This window comes from Giraffa tippelskirchi, chromosome 12 (genome assembly GCF_054371585.1).
Source record: "Giraffa tippelskirchi isolate mGirTip1 chromosome 12, T2T-mGirTip1v1.2.pri, whole genome shotgun sequence".
Lineage (NCBI taxonomy): Eukaryota > Metazoa > Chordata > Mammalia > Artiodactyla > Giraffidae > Giraffa > Giraffa tippelskirchi.
The window spans coordinates 1,031,082-1,054,453 of NC_137286.1; the positions used below are offsets into that span (position 1 = coordinate 1,031,082).

Sequence of the window (23,372 nt, forward strand, 5' to 3'; positions counted from 1 at the left end):
GTGGTAAAGAACCCAACTGCCAGTGCAGGTTAGGCGTAAGAGACACGGGTTCAATCCCTGGGTCGGGAAGATCCCTTGGAGGAGGGCACAGCAATCCACTCCAGTATTCTTGCCTGGAGAATCCCATGGATAGAGGAGCCTGGTAGGCTGTAGTCCATAGGGTTTCACAGAATCAGACACAACTGAAGCACCTTAGCATGCACACACATACACATGTATATAATTGTTTAATAACATATGTTACAGATATATAGGTATAAAATTTATATTTATAAATTGATATATATATTTATATATTAAATGTGTATAATTAATTATATACTAGACAAATATTAATGTAAATTATACACATACATGTATAATTATATTAATGTAGTTAATGTAAATTATATACATTATACATATAATTATACATATAATTTTTATATATCCAAATTATATGCATTCTTGTATATACACATTATTCTACATGTATATATATAATAATACACTCATATGTATTGTATATATACATATGTGTATATTTTATTATTTTGTCGTTTATATTAATGTATATTTTACAGACATAGATTGTTAGTTTGTATTTTATTTCTGCTGTTGGCTTATTAGCTGCGCATCTTTTTCATCGTAATGGTCGCTTCACGGTTTACAGTACGTGCTTTTTATTATCACAGTGTGTCTTCAAATAACATTATACTTCTTCATGTATAATGTGAGAACTTTACAGTAAGAACTTCCATTAGCCCAACTCCTTCCTTCGTATTATAGTTGTCATATGCGTTACTCCTACATATGTTAAATTCTATGTTATATTGCTTTTGTTTATGCAGTTAATTACCTTTTCCTTTACAGGTCTACTAAGGTGTAATTTGCATGCCATAAACCTCACCCGTTGTAAATGCATGATTCAGTTGTTTCAGTAACTTTGCAGAGCTGTGCAGCCATCACCCTGTCCAATTCTAGAACATGCCCATCACCCCCAGTTCTCTGGAGCCTGTTTGTAGCCCGTGCCTACTCCCACTGTTAGTCCCTAGCAGTTACTTAATTCTGCTAAAATATAGAAACTGATCCAACATATATCCTTCCCCTTCCCCTTCTTTTTTTGCTATTATTGCCACCTATGTTACAGCTATATGTATTATAATCCCAGCAATATGACCTTAGAATCACCACCTTGTATGGGACGTTGCCAGATTACGGCCTGTGCACTGAATCTGTCGCGCTGCTTGTTTTGTAGGTGACGTTTTGTGGGGTCACAGTTATGCTCATTCATTTACATGTTGTCTACAACTATTGCCAAGCTACAACCGTGGAGCTGCGAGAACGGTTGCGTGGCCTGCAAAGCCTGAAATATATGCTGTCTGACTTGTCACAAGAAAAGTTTGCCAACCCCTGCTTTATATGATCTTATATCTTTTAAAGAAGTTAAAAGATGGAATGGGATATATTTATAGATATCTCATTGGAAAGATATGTTTGCTGAGTCTTTTATATTTGCCCACATAGTGACCATTTTCTGCATTCTTCATCTCTTTCTGTAGCGATGGGTTCGTATCTAATACCGGTTCCTTTAGCATTTCTTGTAGGAAGACTTGCTGGCAATGAATTCTCCTTGTCTTTGTTTTTTTGCAGATGTGTTTATTTTGCCTTTATTTTTGAAGGACACTTTACTAGATATACAATTCATGTTTGACAACATTTTTCTTTTAGCAATTTGAATCTATTATTCCACTTTTTCCTGGCGTCCATGGTATTGGATAGTGATTGCATTGTTGTACCGTTAAATGTGATGGGCCATTTTTCCTTGTTGCTTTCAAAATTGTGTCTTTCTTGTGAACATTTTGATGTGATTGTCTAGGTCTGGATCCCTTTGTGTTTAGCCTACTCAGGTTTGTTGAGCTTCTGAGATCTGTAGATTGTTTTCAGCCACTATTCTCCCTCCAATTTTTTTCTGCCTCTTTTTCCTTCTGAGACTTCAACTACACATAATTGGCATTCTTAATGTCATCCCATGGATCTCTGAAACCCTGTTCATTTTCCTTCAATCCTTACCCCCTTGTTATTTACACCGGTTTTTGTTGTCGCTAAGTCATGTCCGACACTTTGTGGTCCCATGGACTGCAGCACACCAGCTTTGCAGGCCATGTAATCTTTCTTGCAGCTCCAGGGCTGTAGCTCAGCAATAGCTGTAGGCAGCACGTAAATGAACGAGCGTAACTGTGATCCAACAAAACTTCACTTACAAACAAGCAACGGGACAGATTTAGCGCACAGGCCATAATCTGTCCTCCACTATTTCTCAGAATTTGTTCAAACTCATGTCCATCGAGTCGGTGACGCCTTCCAACCGTCTCACCCTCTGCTGCCCCTTCTCCTCCTGCCCTCAGTCTTTCCCAGCATCAGGGTCTTTTCCAGTGAGCTGGCTCTTTGCATCAGGTGGCCAAAGTATTAGAGCTTCAGCCTTGGCATTAATCCTTCCAATGAATATTCAGGGTTGATTTTCTTTAGGAATGACTGGTTTGATCTCTTTGCTGTCCAAGGGACTCTTAGCAGCCTTCTCCAGCATCACAGTTCGAAAACATCAGTTCTTTGATATTGAGCCTTCTTTATGGTCCAAATCTCACATCTGTACATGACTACTGGAAAAACCGTAGCTTTTACTGTACGGACCTTTGTCAGCAAAGTGATGTCTCTGCTTTTCAATACACTGTTTAGGGTTGTCATAGTTCTTCTTTCAAGGAGCCAGCGTCTTTTATTTCATGGCTGCAGTCACCATCTGCAGTGATTTTGTAGCCCAAGAAAATAAAATCTGTCACTGCTTGCACTTTTTCCCTTTTATTTGCCATGAAGTGATGGGACCAGATACCATGATCTTAGCTTTTTTAATGTTGAATTTCAAGCAGTCTTTGACTTTCTTCTTTCACCCCTACCATGAGGCTCTTAAGTTCCTCTTCCCTTTCTGCCATTAGAGTGTTTAAATTGGCTGATTTATATTAATCTACAAGTGTTTTTGTTGTGGTTGTTTTTTTCTGACTGCACCACAGAGCTTTCAGGATCTTAGTTTCCTGACCAGGGATTGAACCTGGGCCCCAGCAGTGAAAGTGCTGAGTCCTGATCACTGGACCACCAGGGGATTCCCCCAATCTACCAGTTTTTCACTTCCTCTCTTATCCCAGCTCTGCTATGGAGTCCTTCTAGTAAATTTTCAACTCCAGAATTTCCACTTAAAAAGAAAAATTTCTGTTTCTTTATGACATTCTTCATGAAGCCATGGTCATCATATTTTTCATTAATTCTTCAAACATGTTCTCCTTTACTTTTTTGAACAAATTTCTGAATCTTGCTTTGGAGTCTGTGCCAAATGCAGCATCTGCGGACACTCAAAGACAGGTCCCATGAGCTGCTTTAGTTCCTCACTAAAGATCATCCTTGCTCGTTTCATTGCATGTCGAGTACTTTTGTGTTGAGTGCTGGACATTATGCTTTCCTTGTTATAGTAACTCTGCATTCTGATTCCGTACCAGGGTTATAATTGCTGTTTCACTGGTGTTTGTTTGGTAACTTGCTTTGACTAAATCTGTGAGGTTCACCTACTTGATCCGCGCGCCCCTACCCTGGCTCACTGCTTTCAGACCCCGTCTTGCGGCCTCCCCAGCTCAGCGACTGTGGGTCCTCCCCGACCCTTGCCTGTGCCCCCAGACCCAGTGTCCAGGGCTACCCCTCCTCTGTGTCCACAGCCTCTCCTGGGCCCCTGCCCCCAGCTCCACCATCCACTCCGCCCACCGACAAGGCCCCACTGACTCAGCCCTCCCTTTGCAGTGTCCGGTCGGCAGCTGCAGCCTGGAGAGCCAGATGCAGAATCCGAGGAGGAGCACTCGGTAAGTGAGGTCCGGGAGGGCGCGCGCCCGCTTCTGCCCCCTCGGCCCTTCCTGGACTTGAGCAGAGCCGAGTGGCTGAGGGTAGCCTAAGCCTCTCTCCTCCCACCAGGTGACTGAGGGGCCGGGGCCCGAGGTCATCCGTCCCCGGCCACAGGGCTCCTCGCCCGTCTACGAGTGCGTGACTGAGGGTGCCGGCTTCAGACTCCCGGTAAGCCCCCTAGACGGACACACCCAGGCGGAGGGAGGGCTCAGCTGGGAGAGGCACAGGCGGCCACACCACCTCCGGATCGCCCTGCGTGGACAGCTGTGTCCGCTCAGCCATCTCCTCTGACTCCTCTGCCCTTGCCCTGGGGTCCTCCCTTCAGCCAGCCAAGATGTGGTAGAGATGGCACACGTGTGTGCAGCTGGGGAAGAGACCTCACGCTCCCGTGTGCGATGGGGCACAGGACACGTGCACACACTCGGCTGTCTGGCCAGGAGACACAGACAGGGTCCCTGTGGCCACCTATGGAGACGACTGCAGGAGGCCAGCACTGCTGTGCTCCCTAGAAGGCCTCACTCTGGCGCTGTTTCTTTTCTGGCCCCTCTACCTGTGGGCGCAGGGGCCGGGCCCCGTGGGAAGCGTCGAGGCCCAGAGCCACCCTCCCCCTGGAGGAGCCTGGCTCCGCTTGCACACGGCTGCACCCTGCAGATTCAAGGCCTCAGGCTGGGGTGTCTGGGCCTCCCCGAGTCCCTCCTGTCCCCTGGGCAGGGGCAGGGTTGGTCACCCCGCTGTTTGTTGCTGCTGCAGGAAGACACGCCAAGGAGGCGGAGGTCCTGGTGGAAGCGGGACTCGGGGGACTCACGGACGCTTTCCAGGATGAGCCACCTGGAGGTGGGCATGCGGCGAGGGGACATCGGGTGGGCGTGGGTCCGCCCCTGCACGGGGGCTCAAGCCGGGAAGCCAGGGCCAGAGAGAGATGTCGAAGAGCGGGAAAGCTGGCAGGGTGCCCCCGTGCTTTGGGGAAGGGTGTGCCACTCCTTTATCAGGCCAGGGGGCAGGGCTCCGGGACGCTGGTCCAGGCCTCCCAAGACTCATGAGGAAGGGCCCAGACCACTGATCAGGTGGACCCAGGTGCCCAGACCTCAGTGTTCCCACCTATACAGTGGGTCTAGCCACTGCCTGTTGCATCCAAGACCGCAGGAAGGGTGGGTTCTGTGGGCTCCTGGGGAGCTGGGCACACCGCCGCCTGGCAGCCTCTTCTGTCACTGACAGTGCCTTCCCCAAGGCCAGCGATTCCAGCGCTCTCCCAGATCCTGGGGGTCCATCAGGTCCAAGCTCAGGCCGGTCATGCCGTTTTTGGCATTCTCCCGGGCACTGTACAGGAGGCGGTGATCAAAACCATCCCCAAAATAGAAACACAAAAAGGCAAAATGGTTGTCTGAGGAGGGCTTACAAATAGCTGAGAAAAGAAGAGAAGCTAAAGCCAAAGGAGAAAGGGAAAGATATACCCATCTGAATGCAGAGTTCCAAAGAATAGCAAGGAGAGATAAGAAAGCCTTTTTAAGGGAACAATGCAAAGAAATAGAGGAAACCCATCGAATGGAAAAGACGAGAGATCTCTTCAAGAAAATTAGAGACACCAAGGGCACATTTCATGCCAACATGGGCTCGATAAAGGACAGAAATGGTATGGACCTAACAGAAGCAGAAGATACTAAGAAGAGGCGGCAAGAATACACAGCAGATCTTACAAAAACGATCTTAATGACCCAGATAATCGCAATGGTGTGGTCACTCACCTAGAGCCAGACGTCCTGGAATGCGAAGTCAAGCGGGCCTTAGTAAGCATCACTATGAGCAAACTAGTGGAGGTGATGGAATTCCAGCTGAGCTATTTCAAATCCTAAAAGATGATGCTGTGAAATTGCTTCACTCAATATGCCAGCAAATTTGGAAAACTCTACAGTGGCCACAGGAGTCAGAAAGGTCAGTTTTCATTCCAATCCCAAAGAAAGGCAATGCCAAAGAATGCTCAAACTACCTCACAATTGCACTCATTTCACACGTTAGCAAAGTGATGCTCAAAATTTTCCAAGCTAGCCTTCAACAGTATGTGAACCGACAACTTCCAGATGTTCAAGCTGGTTTTAGAAAAGGCAGAGGAACCAGAGATCAAATTACCAACATCTGTTGGATCACCAAAAAAGCAAGAGAATTCCAGAAAAACATCTACTTCTGCTTTATTGACTATGCCAAAGCCTCTGACTGTGTAGATCACAACAAACTATGGAAAATTTTTAAAGAGATGGGAATATCAGACCACCTGACCTTCCTCCTGAGAAACCTGTATGCAGGTCAGGAAGCAACAGTTAGAATCAGACATGGAATTATGGACTAGTTTCAAACTGGGAAAGGAGTACATCAAGGCTGTATATTGTCACCCTGCTTATTTAATTTATATGCAGAGTACATTTTGCGAAATGCTGGGCTGGATGAAGCACAAGTTGGAATCAAGATTGTGGGGAGAAATATCAATAACCCCAGATATGCAGAGGATACCACGTTAATGGCAGAAAGCGAAGAGGAACTAAAGAGCCTCTTGATGAAAGTGAAAGAGGAGAGTGAAAAAGCTGGCTTAAAACTCAACATTCAAAAAACAAAGATCATGGCATCCGGTCCCATCACTTCATGGCAAATAGATGGGGAAACAATGGAAACAGTGACAGACTTTATTTGTTTGGACTCCAAACTCACTGCAGATGGTGACGGCAGCCATGAAATTAAAAGACGCTTGCTCCTTGGAAGAAAAGCTATGAACAATCTAGACAGCATATTAAAAAGCAGAGACATTACTTTGCCAACAAAGGTCCGTCTAGTCAAGACTGTGGTTTTTCCAGTAGTCATGTATGGATGTGAGAGTTGGACAATAAAAAAGGCTGACCACTGACGAATTGATGCTTTTGAACTATGGTGTTGGTGAAGACTCTTGAGAGTCCCTTGGACTGTAAGGAGATCAAACCAGTCCATGCTAAAGGAGATCAGTCCTGAATATTCATTGGAAGGACTGATGCTGAAGCTGAAGGTCCAATCCTTTGGCCACCTGATGTGAAGAGCTGACTCGTTGGAAAAGACCCTGATGCTGGGAAAGATTGAAGGCGGGAGGAGAAGGGGACGACAGAGGATGAGATGGTTGGATGGCATCACCGACTCAATGGACGTGGGTTTCAGCAAACTCTGGGAGTTGGTGAAGGACAGGGAGGCCTGGTGTGCTGCAGTCCATGGGGTCGCAAAGAGTCAGACGTGACTGAGCGATTGAACAGCAACAGCAAATGACCCTCCTTGGTCTGAGGACCAGCTGAGGACCAGCCTGTAAGTGACTGTTCCCGGGAATGCGGGTGATGATGAACCAGCAGCCAGTGGAGGAAGGCTTGGCCACAGGTGAGTGAAGCCTCCTCCTCGGCTCAGCAAGCCCTGCTGGGCCCGGACGGCCGGGGCAGGGTGCTCCTGAGCCCTGGCCAGTGAGGGCAGGGACCAGGGGAGGCTGCTGTCAGCAGAGGTAGCAGCCGCCAGCCTCCCCCAGAGCCGGACACTGTGGCCCAGGTGCGCTCTGGGGTCCCCGGGCTCCAGGGGAGGCAGCCGCCAGCAGCCACACCCACGGTGGGACAGGCCCCACGGTGGGACAGGCGTGTGCTCTCTGAGGCCCTGTTGTGCTTTTGCTCAGTCCACGCAGGACGGGGCAGAAGTGACAGTGAAGACGGAAGTGGAGGCTGGAGCCAGCGGCTACAGTGTCGCGGGCGGTGGGGACCAGGGCATCTTTGTCAAGCAAGTGCTGAAGGACTCGTCAGCTGCCAAGCTCTTCAACCTGAGAGAAGGTGCCATGGCCCCGTCCCCAGCTCCCCACGGTCCGCGGAGGGGACGGGCCCCAGTGGACGCAGGGTGACCCCTAGGAGTGTCCCCACAGTCCCATTGGGGGAGGGGGTGTTGGAGGGGGGCGGGCCCCAGTGGACGCAGGGTGACCCCTAGGAGTGTCCCCACAGTCCCATTGGGGGAGGGGGTGTTGGAGGGGGGCGGGCCCCAGTGGACGCAGGGTGACCCCTAGGAGTGTCCCCACAGTCCCACTGGGGGAGGGGGTGTTGGAGGGGGGCGGGCCCCAGTGGACGCAGGGTGGCTCCCTGGAGACCTCTCAGCCATGTCCAGACTGGGGCCACTTTCTGTGCAGAGCTCTCTGCCTGAAAATGAGGGGCTCCTATCCACCCGCGGCTCAGTAAAAGGAAGTGGCGGGCAGCCCGGGCCACAGCCTTCCAGTCACACCCCCGTGGGCCCCTCCCGTGAGGCACCAGAGGCCGGGGTCACTAAGGCGCCAGGCCGCTCTGTCTTTGTCCAGGGGATCAACTGCTCAGCACGACCATATTCTTCGACAACATTAAATATGAAGATGCTCTCAAAATCCTTCAGTATTCAGAGCCATACAAGGTTCAGTTCAAACTCAGACGGAAGCTTCCTGCCGGAGCGGCCGAGGAGGGCGCAGCTGGCAGTGCCAAGCCTGGCCCGAGGGTCGGCGAGGAGCAGGTGAGCTCCCCTGCCCACGGGGCTCGGCCAGGCCGGCTCCTCCCCGCCCCTGCAGTCCCCGGAGCCCAGGGCCTCCGCCTCCCTGGTTGAGGCCAACAGGTTTGCTCTCCCTGTTCCAGGACCAAGATGTCACTGACGCGTGCACAGAGACCCCCACGAAGATGCCGCAAGGGGATGGAGACCAGCAGAGGCTCCTCCCCACACCCAGGGAGGGCAGGGGCCGGCGCGCCCAGCGGGAGCGGCTTTCCTGGCCCAAGTTCCAAGCCTTGAAGAGCAAGCGAGGGCCCCGGAGGTCTCACAGCTCCTCGGAGGCCTACGAGCGGGGGCGCGGGCCCGACCTCTCCCCCACCAGCACAGACACAGAGTCCCCGCTCCCGGCGGCGGAGGAGCAGTCCCAGGAGGAGGAGCTGGGCGGCCAGCAGAGGAGACGATTCCCCAGCCTGAGGTTCAGGGTGGGCTCAGGGAAGGGCCCGTCGGGCAGGGCCGACCGCGGCGGGGCAGGCCCAGCTGAGCTGCTGGAGGAGGCAGGGCCCTCGGAGGCCGAACAAGAGACCGTCAGGGCAGCTGGACGTGGTGACAGAGAGGATGTAAGAGCAGGACCGCCCGAGGAGGCTGAGGCCCCGCCGGAGCCCACTCTGCCCGGGGAGGGACCCGCACCCAGATTGCGGAGAAAGCAAACACAGGCCAGGGGCCCGGAGGAGACTGTGGAGGAGGGACAAACCGAGGCAGGGACAGCCCCGGGCCAGAGCAAGGAGGGAGCCACGGAGGACACTCAGGGGCTGCAGCCGGGCACCGCCAGGCTGCCTCTGCAGGGCGCCGCAGACGACGGCGGCTTCCAGAACGGCCAAGCAGAATTCCGCATCCGCATACCCAGCTTAAAGACTCCCAAGTTCAGGGTTGCCAAGGAAACAGTACCTGAGGATGAAGAGGGCGCGGCACCGGGGCGCTGGGGACCCCGGGGGGGACGGGGCTCTGCAGACGACTCCGGGGCCACGGGGGCGGACGAAGGTGACACAGAGTCACGGGAGACGACAGGGCCGCCAACAGACCAGACAGAACAAGAGAAGGACGCGGGGGAGACGAAGCTGGAGGACAGCAAGGAAGGGGACCGGAAAGCGGAGGGGACGGAAGGAAAGACGAGAATCTTGAGGCTCAAGCTGCCCTCATTGGGGTGGCCACCAGCCAAGCAGGGAAAAGGAGAAAAAATCACACATTTTCAGGAAACAGAAAACCAAAAGCAAAGTGCCATCATGGTAGGAACAGAAACGGAGGTAAAGGGTAAAGAGGGCCAAGACAGAGACGGCAAGTTCAAAATGCCCAAGTTCAAGATGCCGTCCTTCGGCGTGTCGGCGCCCAGCAAGGCCATCGAGGCCGCCGTGGACGTGTCCCTGCCCAAGGCCCAGGCCGAGGTGACCCCGCCCTCGGTGCAGGCCGACGTCAAGAGCGGTGAGGTCCGCGTGGAGCTGCCCTCGGCCGAGCTGGAGGTCAAGGACGCCGAGGCGGACGTCAAGCTGCCGGAGGGCCACCTGCCTGAGGCCGAGCTCAAGGAAGGGGCGGCAGGAGTCGGCATCAAGGGCCACCTGCCCAGGGTGCAGATGCCCAGCGTCAAGCTGCCCAAGGTGGACATCAAGGGGCCCAAGCTGGACCTGAAGGGCACCAAGGCCGAGGTGGCCACCTCCGACGTGGAGGTGACGCTGCCCAGCATAGAGGTGGACACCCAGGCCCCGGGCGCCAAGCTGGAAGTCGACGTGCCCCTGGGGGACAAGGAGGTGGCCGCCAGAGACAGCAAGTTCAAAATGCCCAAGTTCAAGATGCCGTCCTTCGGCGTGTCAGCGCCCAGCAAGGCCATCGAGGCTGCCGTGGACGTGTCCCTGCCCAAGGCCCAGGCCGAGATGACCCCGCACTCGGTGCAGGCCGAAGTCAAGAGCGGTGAGGTCCGCGTGGAGCTGCCCTCAGCCGAGCTGGAGGTCAAGGCCGCCGAGGCGGGCGTCAAGCTGCTGGAGGGCCACCTGCCCGAGGCCGAGCTCAAGGAAGGGGCGGCCGGAGTCGGAATCAAGGGCCACCTGCCCAGGGTGCAGATGCCCAGCGTCAAGCTGCCCAAGGTGGACATCAAGGCCCCGCAGGTGGACATCAAGGGGCCCAAGCTGGACCTGAAGGGCGCCAAGGCCGAGGTGGCCTCCCCCGATGTGGAGGTGACGCTGCCCAGCGTGGAGGTGGACACCCAGGCCCCGGGGGCCAAGCTGGAAGTCGACGTGCCCCTGGGGGACAAGGAGGTGGCCGCCAGAGACAGCAAGTTCAAAATGCCCAAGTTCAAGATGCCGGCCTTCGGCGTGTCGGCGCCCAGCAAGGCCATCGAGGCCGCCGTGGACGTGTCCCTGCCCAAGGCCCAGGCCGAGGTGACCCCGCCCTCGGTGCAGGCCGACGTCAAGAGCGGTGAGGTCCGCGTGGAGCTGCCCTCGGCCGAGCTGGAGGTCAAGGCCGCCGAGGCGGGCGTCAAGCTGCCGGAGGGCCACCTGCCCGAGGCCGAGCTCAAGGAAGGGGTGGCCGGAGTCGGAATCAAGGGCCACCTGCCCAGGGTGCAGATGCCCAGCGTCAAGCTGCCCAAGGTGGACATCAAGGCCCCGCAGGTGGACATCAAGGGGCCCAAGCTGGACCTGAAGGGCACCAAGGCCGAGGTGGCCGCCCCCGACGTGGAGGTGACGCTGCCCAGCGTAGAGGTGGACACCCTGGCCGCGGGGGCCAAGCTGGAAGTCGACGTGCCCCTGGGGGACAAGGAGGTGGCCGCCAGAGACAGCAAGTTCAAAATGCCCAAGTTCAAGATGCCGTCCTTCGGCGTGTCGGCGCCCAGCAAGGCCATCGAGGCCGCCGTGGACGTGTCCCGGCCCAAGGCCCAGGCCGAGGTGACCCCGCCCTCGGTGCAGGCCGACGTCAAGAGCGGTGAGGTCCGCGTGGAGCTGCCCTCGGCCGAGCTGGAGGTCAAGGCCGCCGAGGCGGGCGTCAAGCTGCCGGAGGGCCACCTGCCCGAGGCCGAGCTCAAGGAAGGGGCGGCAGGAGTCGGAATCAAGGGCCACCTGCCCAGGGTGCAGATGCCCAGCGTCAAGCTGCCAAAGGTGGACATCAAGGCCCCGCAGGTGGACATCAAGGGGCCCAAGCTGGACCTGAAGGGCGCCAAGGCCGAGGTGGCCGCCCCCGACGTGGAGGTGACGCTGCCCAGCGTGAAAGTGGACACCCAGGCCGCGGGGGCCAAGCTGGAGGTCGACGTGCCCCTGGGGGACAAGGAGGTGGCCGCCAGAGACAGCAAGTTCAAAATGCCCAAGTTCAAGATGCCGTCCTTCGGCGTGTCGGCGCCCAGCAAGGCCATCGAGGCCGCCGTGGACGTGTCCCTGCCCAAGGCCCAGGCCGAGGTGACCCCGCCCTCGGTGCAGGCCGACGTCAAGAGCGGTGAGGTCCGCGTGGAGCTGCCCTCGGCCGAGCTGGAGGTCAAGGACGCCGAGGCGGACGTCAAGCTGCCGGAGGGCCACATGCCCGAGGCCGAGCTCAAGGAAGGGGCGACAGGAGTCGGAATCAAGAGCCACCTGCCCAGGGTGCAGATGCCCAGCGTCAAGCTGCCCAAGGTGGACATCAAGGGGCCCAAGCTGGACCTGAAGGGCGCCAAGGCCGAGGTGGCCGCCCCCGACGTGGAGGTGAAGCTGCCCAGCGTGGAGGTGGACACCCAGGCCCCGGGGGCCAAGCTGGAGGGCGAGGTGCCCCTGGGGGACAAAGAGGTGGCCGCCAGAGACAGCAAGTTCAAAATGCCCAAGTTCAAGATGCCGACCTTCGGCGTGTCGGCACCCAGCAAGGCCATCGAGGCCGCCGTGGACGTGTCCCTGCCCAAGGCCCAGGCCGAGGTGACCCCGCCCTCGGTGCAGGCCGACGTCAAGAGCGGTGAGGTCCGCGTGGAGCTGCCCTCGGCCGAGCTGGAGGTCAAGGCCGCCGAGGCGGGCGTCAAGCTGCCGGAGGGCCACCTGCCCGAGGCCGAGCTCAAGGAAGGGGCGGCCGGAGTCGGCATCAAGGGCCACCTGCCCAGGGTGCAGATGCCCAGCGTCAAGCTGCCCAAGGTGGACATCAAGGCCCCGCAGGTGGACATCAAGGGGCCCAAGCTGGACCTGAAGGGCGCCAAGGCCGAGGTGGCCGCCCCCGACGTGGAGGTGATGCTGCCCAGCGTGGAGGTGGACACCCAGGCCCCGGGGCCCAAGCTGGAAGTCGACGTGACCCTGGGGGACAAGGAGGTGGCCGCCAGAGACAGCAAGTTCAAAATGCCCAAGTTCAAGATGCCGTCCTTCGGCGTGTCGGCGCCCAGCAAGGCCATCGAGGCCGCCGTGGACGTGTCCCTGCCCAAGTCCCAGGCCGAGGTGACCCCACCCTCGGTGCAGGCCGACGTCAAGAGCGGTGAGGTCCGCGTGGAGCTGCCCTCGGCCGAGCTGGAGGTCAAGGACGCCGAGGCGGACGTCAAGCTGCCGGAGGGCCACCTGCCCGAGGCCGAGCTCAAGGAAGGGGCGGCAGGAGTCGGAATCAAGAGCCACCTGCCCAGGGTGCAGATGCCCAGCGTCAAGCTGCCCAAGGTGGACATCAAGGGGCCCAAGCTGGACCTGAAGGGCGCCAAGGCCGAGGTGGCCGCCCCCGACGTGGAGGTGATGCTGCCCAGCGTAGAGGTGGACACCCAGGCCCCGGGCGCCAAGCTGGAGGGCGACGTTTCCCTGGGGGACAAGGAGGTGGCCGCCAGAGACAGCAAGTTCAAAATGCCCAAGTTCAAGATGCCGTCCTTCGGCGTGTCGGCGCACAGCAAGGCCATCGAGGCCGCCATGGACATGTCCCTGCCCAAGGCCCAGGCCAAGGTGACCCCGCCCTCGGTGCAGGCCGACGTCAAGAGCGGTGAGGTCCGCGTGGAGTTGCCCTCGGCCGAGCTGGAGGTCAAGACCGCCGAGGCGGGCGTCAAGCTGCCGGAGTGCCACCTACCCGAGGCCGAGCTCAAGGAAGGGGTCGCCGGAGTCGGAATCAAGGGCCACCTGCCCAGGGTGCAGATGCCCAGCGTCAAGCTGCCCAAGGTGGACATCAAGGCCCCGCAGGTGGACATCAAGGGGCCCAAGCTGGACCTGAAGGGCGCCAAGGCCGAGGTGGCCGCCCCCGACGTGGAGGTGACGCTGCCCAGCGTGGAGGTGGACACCCAGGCCCCGGGGGCCAAGCTGGAGGGCGAGGTGTCCCTGGGGGACAAAGAGGTGGCCGCCACAGACAGCAAGTTTAAAATGCCCAAGTTCAAGATGCCGACCTTCGGCGTGTCGGCGCCCAGCAAGGCCATCGAGGCCGCCGTGGACGTGTCCCTGCCCAAGTCCCAGGCCGAGGTGACCCCACCCTCGGTGCAGGCCGACGTCAAGAGCGGTGAGGTCCGCGTGGAGCTGCTCTCGGCCGAGCTGGAGGTCAAGGCCGCCGAGGCGGGCGTCAAGCTGCCGGAGGGCCACCTGCCCGAGGCCGAGCTCAAGGAAGGGGCGGCCGGAGTCGGCATCAAGGGTCACCTGCCCAGGGTGCAGATGCCCAGCGTCAAGCTGGCCAAGGTGGACATCAAGGCCCCGCAGGTGGACATCAAGGGGCCCAAGCTGGACCTGAAGGGCGCCAAGGCCGAGGTGGCCGCCCCCGACGTGGAGGTGACGCTGCCCAGCGTGGAGGTGGACACCCAGGACCCGGGGGCCAAGCTGGAAGTCGACGTGCCCCTGGGGGACAAGGAGGTGGCCGCCAGAGACAGCAAGTTCAAAATGCCCAAGTTCAAGATGCCGACCTTCGGCGTGTCGGCACCCAGCAAGGCCATCGAGGCCGCCGTGGACGTGTCCCTGCCCAAGGCCCAGGCCGAGGTGACCCCTCCCTCGGTGCAGGCCGACGTCAAGAGCGGTGAGGTCCGCGTGGAGCTGCCCTCGGCCGAGCTGGAGGTCAAGACCGCCGAGGCGGGCGTCAAGCTGCCGGAGGGCCACCTGCCCGAGGCCGAGCTCAAGGAAGGGGCGGCCGGTGTCGGCATCAAGGGCCACCTGCCCAGGGTGCAGATGCCCAGCGTCAAGCTGCCCAAGGTGGACATCAAGGCCCCGCAGGTGGACATCAAGGGGCCCAAGCTGGACCTGAAGGGCGCCAAGGCCGAGGTGGCCGCCCCCGACGTGGAGGTGATGCTGCCCAGCGTGGAGGTGGACACCCAGGCCCCGGGGCCCAAGCTGGAAGTCGACGTGCCCCTGGGGGACAAGGAGGTGGCCGCCAGAGACAGCAAGTTCAAAATGCCCAAGTTCAAGATGCCGTCCTTCGGCGTGTCGGCGCCCAGCAAGGCCATCGAGGCCGCCGTGGACGTGTCCCTGCCCAAGGCCCAGGCCGAGGTGACCCCGCCCTCGGTGCAGGCCGACGTCAAGAGCGGTGAGGTCCGCGTGGAGCTGCCCTCGGCCGAGCTGGAGGTCAAGGACGCCGAGGCGGACGTCAAGCTGCCGGAGGGCCACCTGCCCGAGGCCGAGCTCAAGGAAGGGGCGGCAGGAGTCGGAATCAAGAGCCACCTGCCCAGGGTGCAGATGCCCAGCGTCAAGCTGCCCAAGGTGGACATCAAGGGGCCCAAGCTGGACCTGAAGGGCGCCAAGGCCGAGGTGGCCGCCCCCGACGTGGAGGTGATGCTGCCCAGCGTAGAGGTGGACACCCAGGCCCCGGGCGCCAAGCTGGAGGGCGACGTTTCCCTGGGGGACAAGGAGGTGGCCGCCAGAGACAGCAAGTTCAAAATGCCCAAGTTCAAGATGCCGTCCTTCGGCGTGTCGGCGCACAGCAAGGCCATCGAGGCCGCCGTGGACATGTCCCTGCCCAAGGCCCAGGCCGAGGTGACCCCGCCCTCGGTGCAGGCCGACGTCAAGAGCGGTGAGGTCCGCGTGGAGTTGCCCTCGGCCGAGCTGGAGGTCAAGACCGCCGAGGCGGGCGTCAAGCTGCCGGAGTGCCACCTACCCGAGGCCGAGCTCAAGGAAGGGGTCGCCGGAGTCGGAATCAAGGGCCACCTTCCCAGGGTGCAGATGCCCAGCGTGAAGCTGCCCAAGGTGGACATCAAGGCCCCGCAGGTGGACATCAAGGGGCCCAAGCTGGACCTGAAGGGCGCCAAGGCCGAGGTGGCCGCCCCCGACGTGGAGGTGACGCTGCCCAGCGTGGAGGTGGACACCCAGGCCCCGGGGGCCAAGCTGGAAGTCGACGTGCCCCTGGGGGACAAGGAGGTGGCCGCCAGAGACAGCAAGTTCAAAATGCCCAAGTTCAAGATGCCGGCCTTCGGCGTGTCGGCGCCCAGCAAGGCCATCGAGGCCGCCGTGGACGTGTCCCTGCCCAAGGCCCAGGCCGAGGTGACCCCGCCCTCGGTGCAGGCCGACGTCAAGAGCGGTGAGGTCCGCGTGGAGCTGCCCTCGGCCGAGCTGGAGGTCAAGGCCGCCGAGGCGGGCGTCAAGCTGCCGGAGGGCCACCTGCCCGAGGCCGAGCTCAAGGAAGGGGCGGCAGGAGTCGGAATCAAGGGCCACCTGCCCAGGGTGCAGATGCCCAGCGTCAAGCTGCCAAAGGTGGACATCAAGGCCCCGCAGGTGGACATCAAGGGGCCCAAGCTGGACCTGAAGGGCGCCAAGGCCGAGGTGGCCGCCCCCGACGTGGAGGTGACGCTGCCCAGCGTGGAGGTGGACACCCAGGCCCCGGGGGCCAAGCTGGAAGTCGACGTGCCCCTGGGGGACAAGGAGGTGGCCGCCAGAGACAGCAAGTTCAAAATGCCCAAGTTCAAGATGCCGTCCTTCGGCGTTTCGGCGCCCAGCAAGGCCATCGAGGCCGCCGTGGACGTGTCCCTGCCCAAGGCCCAGGCCGAGGTGACCCCTCCCTCGGTGCAGGCCGACGTCAAGAGCGGTGAGGTCCGCGTGGAGCTGCCCTCGGCCGAGCTGGAGGTCAAGGCCGCCGAGGCGGGCGTCAAGCTGCCGGAGGGCCACCTGCCCGAGGCCGAGCTCAAGGAAGGGGCGGCCGGAGTCGGCATCAAGGGCCACCTGCCCAGGGTGCAGATGCCCAGCGTCAAGCTGCCCAAGGTGGACATCAAGGCCCCGCAGGTGGACATCAAGGGGCCCAAGCTGGACCTGAAGGGCGCCAAGGCCGAGGTGGCCGCCCCCGACGTGGAGGTGACGCTGCCCAGCGTAGAGGTGGACACCCAGGCCCCGGGGGCCACGCTGGAAGTCGACGTGCCCCTGGGGGACAAGGAGGTGGCCGCCAGAGACAGCAAGTTCAAAATGCCCAAGTTCAAGATGCCGTCCTTCGGCGTGTCGGCGCCCAGCAAGGCCATCGAGGCCGCCGTGGACGTGTCCCTGCCCAAGGCTCAGGCCGAGGTGACCCCGCCCTCGGTGCAGGCCGACGTCAAGAGCGGTGAGGTCCGCGTGGAGTTGCCCTCGGCCGAGCTGGAGATCAAGGCCGCCGAGGCGGGCGTCAAGCTGCCGGAGGGCCACCTGCCCGAGGCCGAGCTCAAGGAAGGGGCGGCCAGAGTCGGCATCAAGGGCCACCTGCCCAGGGTGCAGATGCCCAGCGTCAAGCTGCCCAAGGTGGACATCAAGGCCCCGCAGGTGGACATCAAGGGGCCCAAGCTGGACCTGAAGGGCGCCAAGGCCGAGGTGGCCGCCCCCGACGTGGAGGTGACGCTGCCCAGCGTGGAGGTGGACACCCAGGCCCCGGGGGCCAAGCTGGAAGTCGACGTGCCCCTGGGGGACAAGGAGGTGGCCGCCAGAGACAGCAAGTTCAAAATGCCCAAGTTCAAGATGCCGTCCTTCGGCGTGTCGGCGCCCAGCAAGGCCATCGAGGTCGCCGTGGACGTGTCCGTGCCCAAGGCCCAGGCCGAGGTGACCCCGACCTCGGTGCAGGCCGACGTCAAGAGCGGTGAGGTCCGCGTGGAGCTGCCCTCGGCCGAGCTGGAGGTCAAGGCCGCCGAGGCGGACGTCAAGCTGCCGGAGGGCCACCTGCCCGAGGCCGAGCTCAAGGAAGGGGCGGCAGGAGTCGGAATCAAGAGCCACCTGCCCAGGGTGCAGATGCCCAGCGTCAAGCTGCCCAAGGTGGACATCAAGGCCCCGCAGGTGGACATCAAGGGGCCCAAGCTGGACCTGAAGGGCGCCAAGGCCGAGTTGGCCGCCCCCGACGTGGAAGTGACGCTGCCCAGCGTGGAGGTGGACATCTCGGCCCCGGGCGCCAAGCTGGAGGGCGACGTGTCCTTGGGGGACAAGGAGGTGGCCACCAGAGAGAGCACATTGAGAACTGAAGATGATGTTAAAATCCATGTTAGGAAACCGCATTTCAAGTTTCCAAAGTTGATTTCTTCCCCCGGGAAGTCTTTGAAAAGTTCCACCCTGGTTGAAAGTGATCCTCCTGTTTCTCTGCCCACCGGTGTTTCAGGTGCGGAGTCTGCCTTGCAGGATATTTCCAGCCGGAAACCGTCCCTGCTGTGTCCCCGTGCGGGGTGGCCTGCTGTTTCCTCAGGTAGCCTTGATCTCAGCCGTTCTTACTCTGCGTCCTCGTCCGTCTCTCCGGAGGCGGTCACTCTCATAAAGTACCAGGTGACTCTTCCTGGCACCCCCCCGCTCCCTCCAGAAACCACCTCGTGTTCCCAGGAGGATAGAGAAAGTGCTGCCGCCTTGTCCCCCGACGAGCACATTCCCTGCCCAACTGATAGTCCTGCCAGCCCTTTGGACCCCCTATTTCTTGCATCTTATGTTCGGGTGACTTTCCCCAAGTTTCATCAACCAAAGTTTGGGTTTTCTAGCCAAGAAGCGGCAGGTCCTGCGGTGGAGGCTGGGGCCACGGAGCATCCCCCTGCCCTGTGCCCTCCCAGCGATGCTCAGGGGCTGGACTCTGCACACGGCCGGCCCCTGGGAGACGGCAGCCAAGGGCACGGGTCTAGGGACGTCTCGGCCAGCCAGCCTCATAACGAGGGGACAGCCCAGTCACCAGGAGATCCCCTGCAGCCGTGGAGCAGAGCCATAGGCGCGGACGGCCTAACAGAGGGGAGCACAGCCGTGCCGGGGGGCTGGTTCAGGATGCCCGCCTTCCACCTGCCCAGCGTCCGTCACCCCGACAGGGAGAAGGGGGTCCCCGGAGCACCAAGTCCCACGCCTGCTGCCCCTGAGCTGGGGGAAGAAGGGCCAGCTCCCGTCAAGGCTCAGGGGCCTCCAGGGTCAGAGGTGGAGGTGCCTGAGCCCCTGGAGCAAGCTGAGAAGAGCGCGTCACCTGCGGGCGTGCTGAAGATAAAGGTGGACGGCAGAGGCTCGACGATGCACCCGCCTCCTCCGGGGGCACCCGCTGCTGGCCTGTCCACTTCCGAGGTCAGGGTCCGCCCGGGCGAAGGCTCCCTTCCTCTTCGGGTGCCCAGCGGGGCACTTCCAGAAATGGAAGCTCCTCCTGCTGCGCCTGCAGGCCTGGACCTCGCCGGGGGAGAGGGGAGGGCCGAGAAATGGTCCTCCCAGCCCGAAGGCCCTGTTAAACTGAAGGTGTCCAGGACCGACGGGCCGTCCCAGGTTTCTGTGGTCAGCGTGGGTCAGCCCTGGGAGGGCTCCGTGGTAACTGTCAGGCTGCCCAGGCTGAGCATGCCGAGGTTCGCCTTCCCTGACCCCGGCTCCGAGGCAGACGTGTTCATCCCCGCCGTGAGGGAGGTCCAGTGTGCCGGGAGCAGCCTGGATGATGCCTTGTGCACGGAGAGCACGGGCATCTGGGGTGCCAGCATCCTGAAGGCCGGCACTGGGACCCCCGGGGAGCAGCCAGTGGCCTTTGATGTCTCCCCGGAAGCTTCCAGGGTCCGAGTGCGCATTCACGGTGCTCAGGGAGAGGGTCCCAGGGTTGTCGTACATGGTGGTGTGATGGCAGAGCCGGCCGACCTCTCGGGACCTGAGGCCGTTTCCACCCAGATTGTGCGGGAATCAGAGATGCCCACGTCCGAGATCCAAACGGCTTCCTACGGATTTTCATTGCTGAAAGTGAAGATACCTGAGCCCCCCATGCAGGGGAGGGTCCAAGACTCCCGGCCGACGGGGGGCTTGCAGGAGGCTCCCAAAGAAGCTGGTCCCGGAGCGGACCCCGTTTCTGGAGACCTGCAGCCAGACACTGGAGAACCATTCGAAGTGATCTCATCCAGCGTCAGTGTACCCGGAGGGCCAGCACTTACCGCTGACCTGCGCTCTGGCCACCTGGGTGTGGAGAGCTGCTCTGATGAGGAGCCCGCAGAAATCCTCGAATTTCCCCCAGAAGAGGACGGCGAGGAGGCAGCCACGGGCCTGGCCGAAGGAGACCAGGCTCCGAAAGAGAAGCCGGAAGGTAAGAGGTCCTCCGGTCTGTTCAAGTTTTGGCTTCCCAGCATCGGTTTCTCTTCTTCCTCCGAAGAGACACGTGCCGACTCCAAAGATGAAGCCCCCGGGCCGGCCCCCGTGCAGACCCCGCCGGGTTCACCGCCTGAAGCAGAGCCGCCCAAGAAACCCGAGAAGGCGGGCTGGTTCAGATTTCCCAAATTAGGGTTTTCCTCCTCCCCCACAAAGAAAAGCAAGAGCTCGGAGGACGAGGCGGCTCCAGCAGAGCAAAAGCTCCAAGAAGAAGCCGCCACCTTTTTTGACGCCCGCGAGAGCTTCTCCCCCGAGGACAGGGAGGAGGGGGTGCCGGGCGCCGGGGCCACAGTCACGTCCATGGCCAGGACGGAGCTCATCCTGCTGGAGCCGGACCCGCAGGCCCCAGACGAGCCTGCGGCCAGGCCCGCTGCCCACTGAGGATGGAAGGAAGTGGAGGCTGTGGCCTGCGCCCCGCGTGCAGACGCGAGTGTCCGCCGTGACCCTCAGAGTGGAGGACGGAGCGGAGCCGGCTGCGAGCAGAGGGGCCCCTGCCCCTGGCCCTCCCAAAGCGGGACCCCCAGCGGGCTGCCTCCCAAAGCCTCAGGAGGGTCCCGGGCTCCTGAAGGTCTTTATTAGACACGTGTTACCCGAGACTCTGCCACGAGCCCCTCGAGGACGCGGCTGCTGCTTCCTGGTGAAGGTCGTTCCCCTGTTTCCGGCAGAGTCTGCCACATTCCAGGAGACCCTCTCCCTGCCCGCTTAGAACCAGCCCACTCTTCACGGGCCGTCTCGCCGAGGCGAGCCCTGGGATGCTTTGTGTGATGCTGCCCGTGCCGGGCTGGGGGCCGCAGGCTGCCGAGGTGGTCCAGGCGTCCGTCCACGAGCTCCCACCCGACGTCCGTGCGCGTCCACTTGCCTGCCCGTGCCCTCTCTGGCGTGCGTGGCCCCCAGCCCCTCAGTGTGCCTGAAGATGGGACCCACTTGGCTGCTCCCTGGACACCGAATGGGCGATAAATAAAGTGCTGCCCCCCCTCCAGTGACGGCTGAGAGGTGTTTTGTTCTGGTTGGAGCTCGTCTCTGCTCCGCCTCACCCCCCGCGCCGAGTGCTGCTAGCTTGCTCTGCTGAGCAGTGTCAGGGTGGCTCCCCCATCCGTCCGTCCGTCCGCTCGGGCCCTCCTCCCCGCCCGCAGCTGTGAGAGACCAAGGAGGAAGGTGCGGGCCCAGGGGTCCACCGCGAGGCCGGGGACAGACTGCCCTCGGCTGGGAGGCCGCCCCAGGTGAGGGCCTCAGACAGTGCAGGGGCGGCCCAGGGGCAGAGGGCCCCGGCCCGGAGGCTTCGCTGGGTCCTCGGCCACCACAGCGGCCCGGCTCCGGGCTTGCTTCCCCACGGTGGCCGGCCTCGCCAGCCGCCCACGGGAGCAGACGCAGGACAAGGTTGAGGGGGCGTCCTTCCGCCCTTCAGGGTCACACCTCCCCGTGGCCTTCAGACACCCTTTCTGGGCCTGTGGGCATGCAGCGCTCCATGGGGGGACCTGGAGCCTGGCCACCTCCCTGCTGCCCGGGGAAGGTTCCCAGAGCCTGGCCACCTCCCTGCTGCCCGGGGAAGGTTCCCGGAGACGCCTCCTTCTGCTCAGAGAGGGGCAGCTGCTCTTAGCCCTGAGGGCGGGGTGGAGATGTTGGGGGACTCCAGGCCCAGAGGGCAGCCCACTCCTCTCCCCCGCCCTCCCTCCCAAGGGAAGTCACATCTCCCGTGGGGGCTGGCGGGGAAGGGCCCCCCAGGCAGGGACGTGGGACCCTCTGGAAGCTGGGGAGGGGGCACTCAGCGGGGACTTGGTCCCGCAGTCCAGGAGGCTGCAGGAGCCTCTCCCGGCTCCTAGAGAAGATGGGGGAGCCCAGCCCCCCGGGAAACACTGTAGAGGGGCCAGCCTGGCTCATGGGCTTCAACCCGCACTGCGCACACTCATGTCTGGCTTATCGGGGCCATGGTGCTGGAGGCCCTGGGGAGCCCTCCGCCGCCTCGGTGGCCTCCGTTCTGTGACCACGTGTGCGTGTCGCCTGGGCTGTGTGACATCGCCACATGTGAGGGGCTTGAAACCACGTGCCTTTATGCCCCCAGTCTCTGTGGGTCGGGAGTCCAGGCTCAGCTCAGCCGTGTCCCATGAGGCCCGTCTCATCTCCAGATGCAACCTGCGGAGGAGCCGCCTCCCAAACTCACGGAGCTGCTGGCGGCGGTCAGTTCCTTGCCGGCTCGGTGGCCCAGGGCCCCGTTTCTCGCTGGCTGGAGGGGCTGCTCTCGGGGCCCTGCCTGGGGCTGGGCTGACGGACAGCTCACGGCACCTTCCTGCATCCCACAGCGGGGGTTGGCCCCCGGCGAGAGCCGTGAGCACCCCGTACCACTAACCGCCTGTCCATTCCACCCGTCCCGAGTGAGGCGGCCGGTGCCCCCATCCAGGCAGCAGAGCCGTCCACACAAGGGCCTGGGTCCAGGGTCTCAGAGGAGGCTCTGCCCCCCACACCCCAGAAGGAGCCCCCAGGCCTCTCGAGCCTCATCACGCTGTGTCTCCTGTGGGGAGAGGGGATCGTGCTTTGGAGTTTGGCCACCAGACCTACCATGTGCGGGGCAGGCCTTGCCTCGGCTGTGGGCCCTCGCCGTGTCCCCATCACGGCCTGGACCACGGCCGAGTGGCCGGGGGAGCAGAGCGGTCTGGGGCTCCGCTGCTCCTGGGGCACAGCTGGGGTGGGGCAGTGGGAGGTGGGCACTGAGGGCAGCTCACGAACAGACCAGCTCCCGGAAACGCTGGACGCCTGGGAGGGCTGCATGGAACCGTGGCATCCTCTCCCGACCCCCACAGGTCTGGCAGGAGCCAGGCAGGGTTTGGGAACCTTCCTCGCAGACAAGGACGCTCACACCCAAGCTGCCCAACAGCCACCCCGCTGGCTCTCTCTGAGGTCGTGAGGACTCGGGGCCCAGAGGCGGCGGCTCGGGGTGGACCTGGCGTCCACTCGATGGCTCCCTCAGCTGCCAGGGTCTCTTGGACATTCAACTAGCCCAGAGCTCTAGCCTCAGGTGGCCTGGGGGCCTCTGCCAGGGCAGGTGGGCTCTGAAGCCAAGGTCAGGAACCAGGAGGAGGTGAGGCCAGGGCTGAGACAGGCCTCTGACCCAGCACCCCTAGCAGAAGGGCAGACGCGAGTTGTCGGGCCAGGATTCCAGTCCTGCCTCTGCAGGGAGGGCGCAGGCAAGGCCCGGGGAGGGTGAGCTCTGCGGGGCTGCAGCAAGCCACACCCTGCCGGGTGTCAACCCCCGCTCCAGCTCACACCCGGGTCTTCCTGACTACCCACCGGTCCTGGTCCCACGCACCAGGATGGGGTGCCACAACAGCGTGGCCTCCGCGGGCCGGGGCCCCCACCTGGGCACAGCCCCGCCCCCACAGGCCTCTGTCCCTTCTTCCTGCTGAGCCCGTCCTCTGACCCGTCCCTGGGTCCCTGTGGGCCCAGGACTGGACGCCGGCGAGAGTCAGGGGCTCCCACGGTCGATGCCCGGCCTCGCCTCGGTGTGGCCTCATAGACACAGGCCCCTCGCAGGCGGATCGAGGC

General features: G+C 61.1%; 1 protein-coding gene and 1 non-coding gene across 6 annotated transcripts in view; one reads left to right on the forward strand and one right to left on the reverse strand.

Moving 5' to 3' along the window:
* AHNAK2 (AHNAK nucleoprotein 2) overlaps positions 1-20,814 on the forward strand; it is a 34,055-nt gene extending 13,241 nt beyond the window's left edge. For 4 of the 5 annotated variants that reach the window (XM_081551208.1, XM_081551210.1, XM_081551211.1 and 1 more), the window contains exons 2-7: positions 3,820-3,878; positions 3,988-4,086; positions 4,669-4,752; positions 7,583-7,733; positions 8,246-8,430; positions 8,550-20,814. In XM_081551208.1, the coding sequence (XP_081407334.1) occupies positions 3,820-3,878; positions 3,988-4,086; positions 4,669-4,752; positions 7,583-7,733; positions 8,246-8,430; positions 8,550-20,216 (12,245 nt within the window). In that variant the 3' untranslated portion in view covers positions 20,217-20,814. The remainder of the gene's footprint in view (positions 1-3,819; positions 3,879-3,987; positions 4,087-4,668; positions 4,753-7,582; positions 7,734-8,245; positions 8,431-8,549) is intronic. The other variant, XM_081551212.1, reaches the window with a different exon arrangement.
* On the reverse strand, positions 3,062-3,134 carry TRNAE-UUC (transfer RNA glutamic acid (anticodon UUC)). Its single transcript has one exon. It is a non-coding gene; the product is annotated as a tRNA-Glu (tRNA).
* Positions 20,815-23,372: the final 2,558 nt, after the last annotated feature.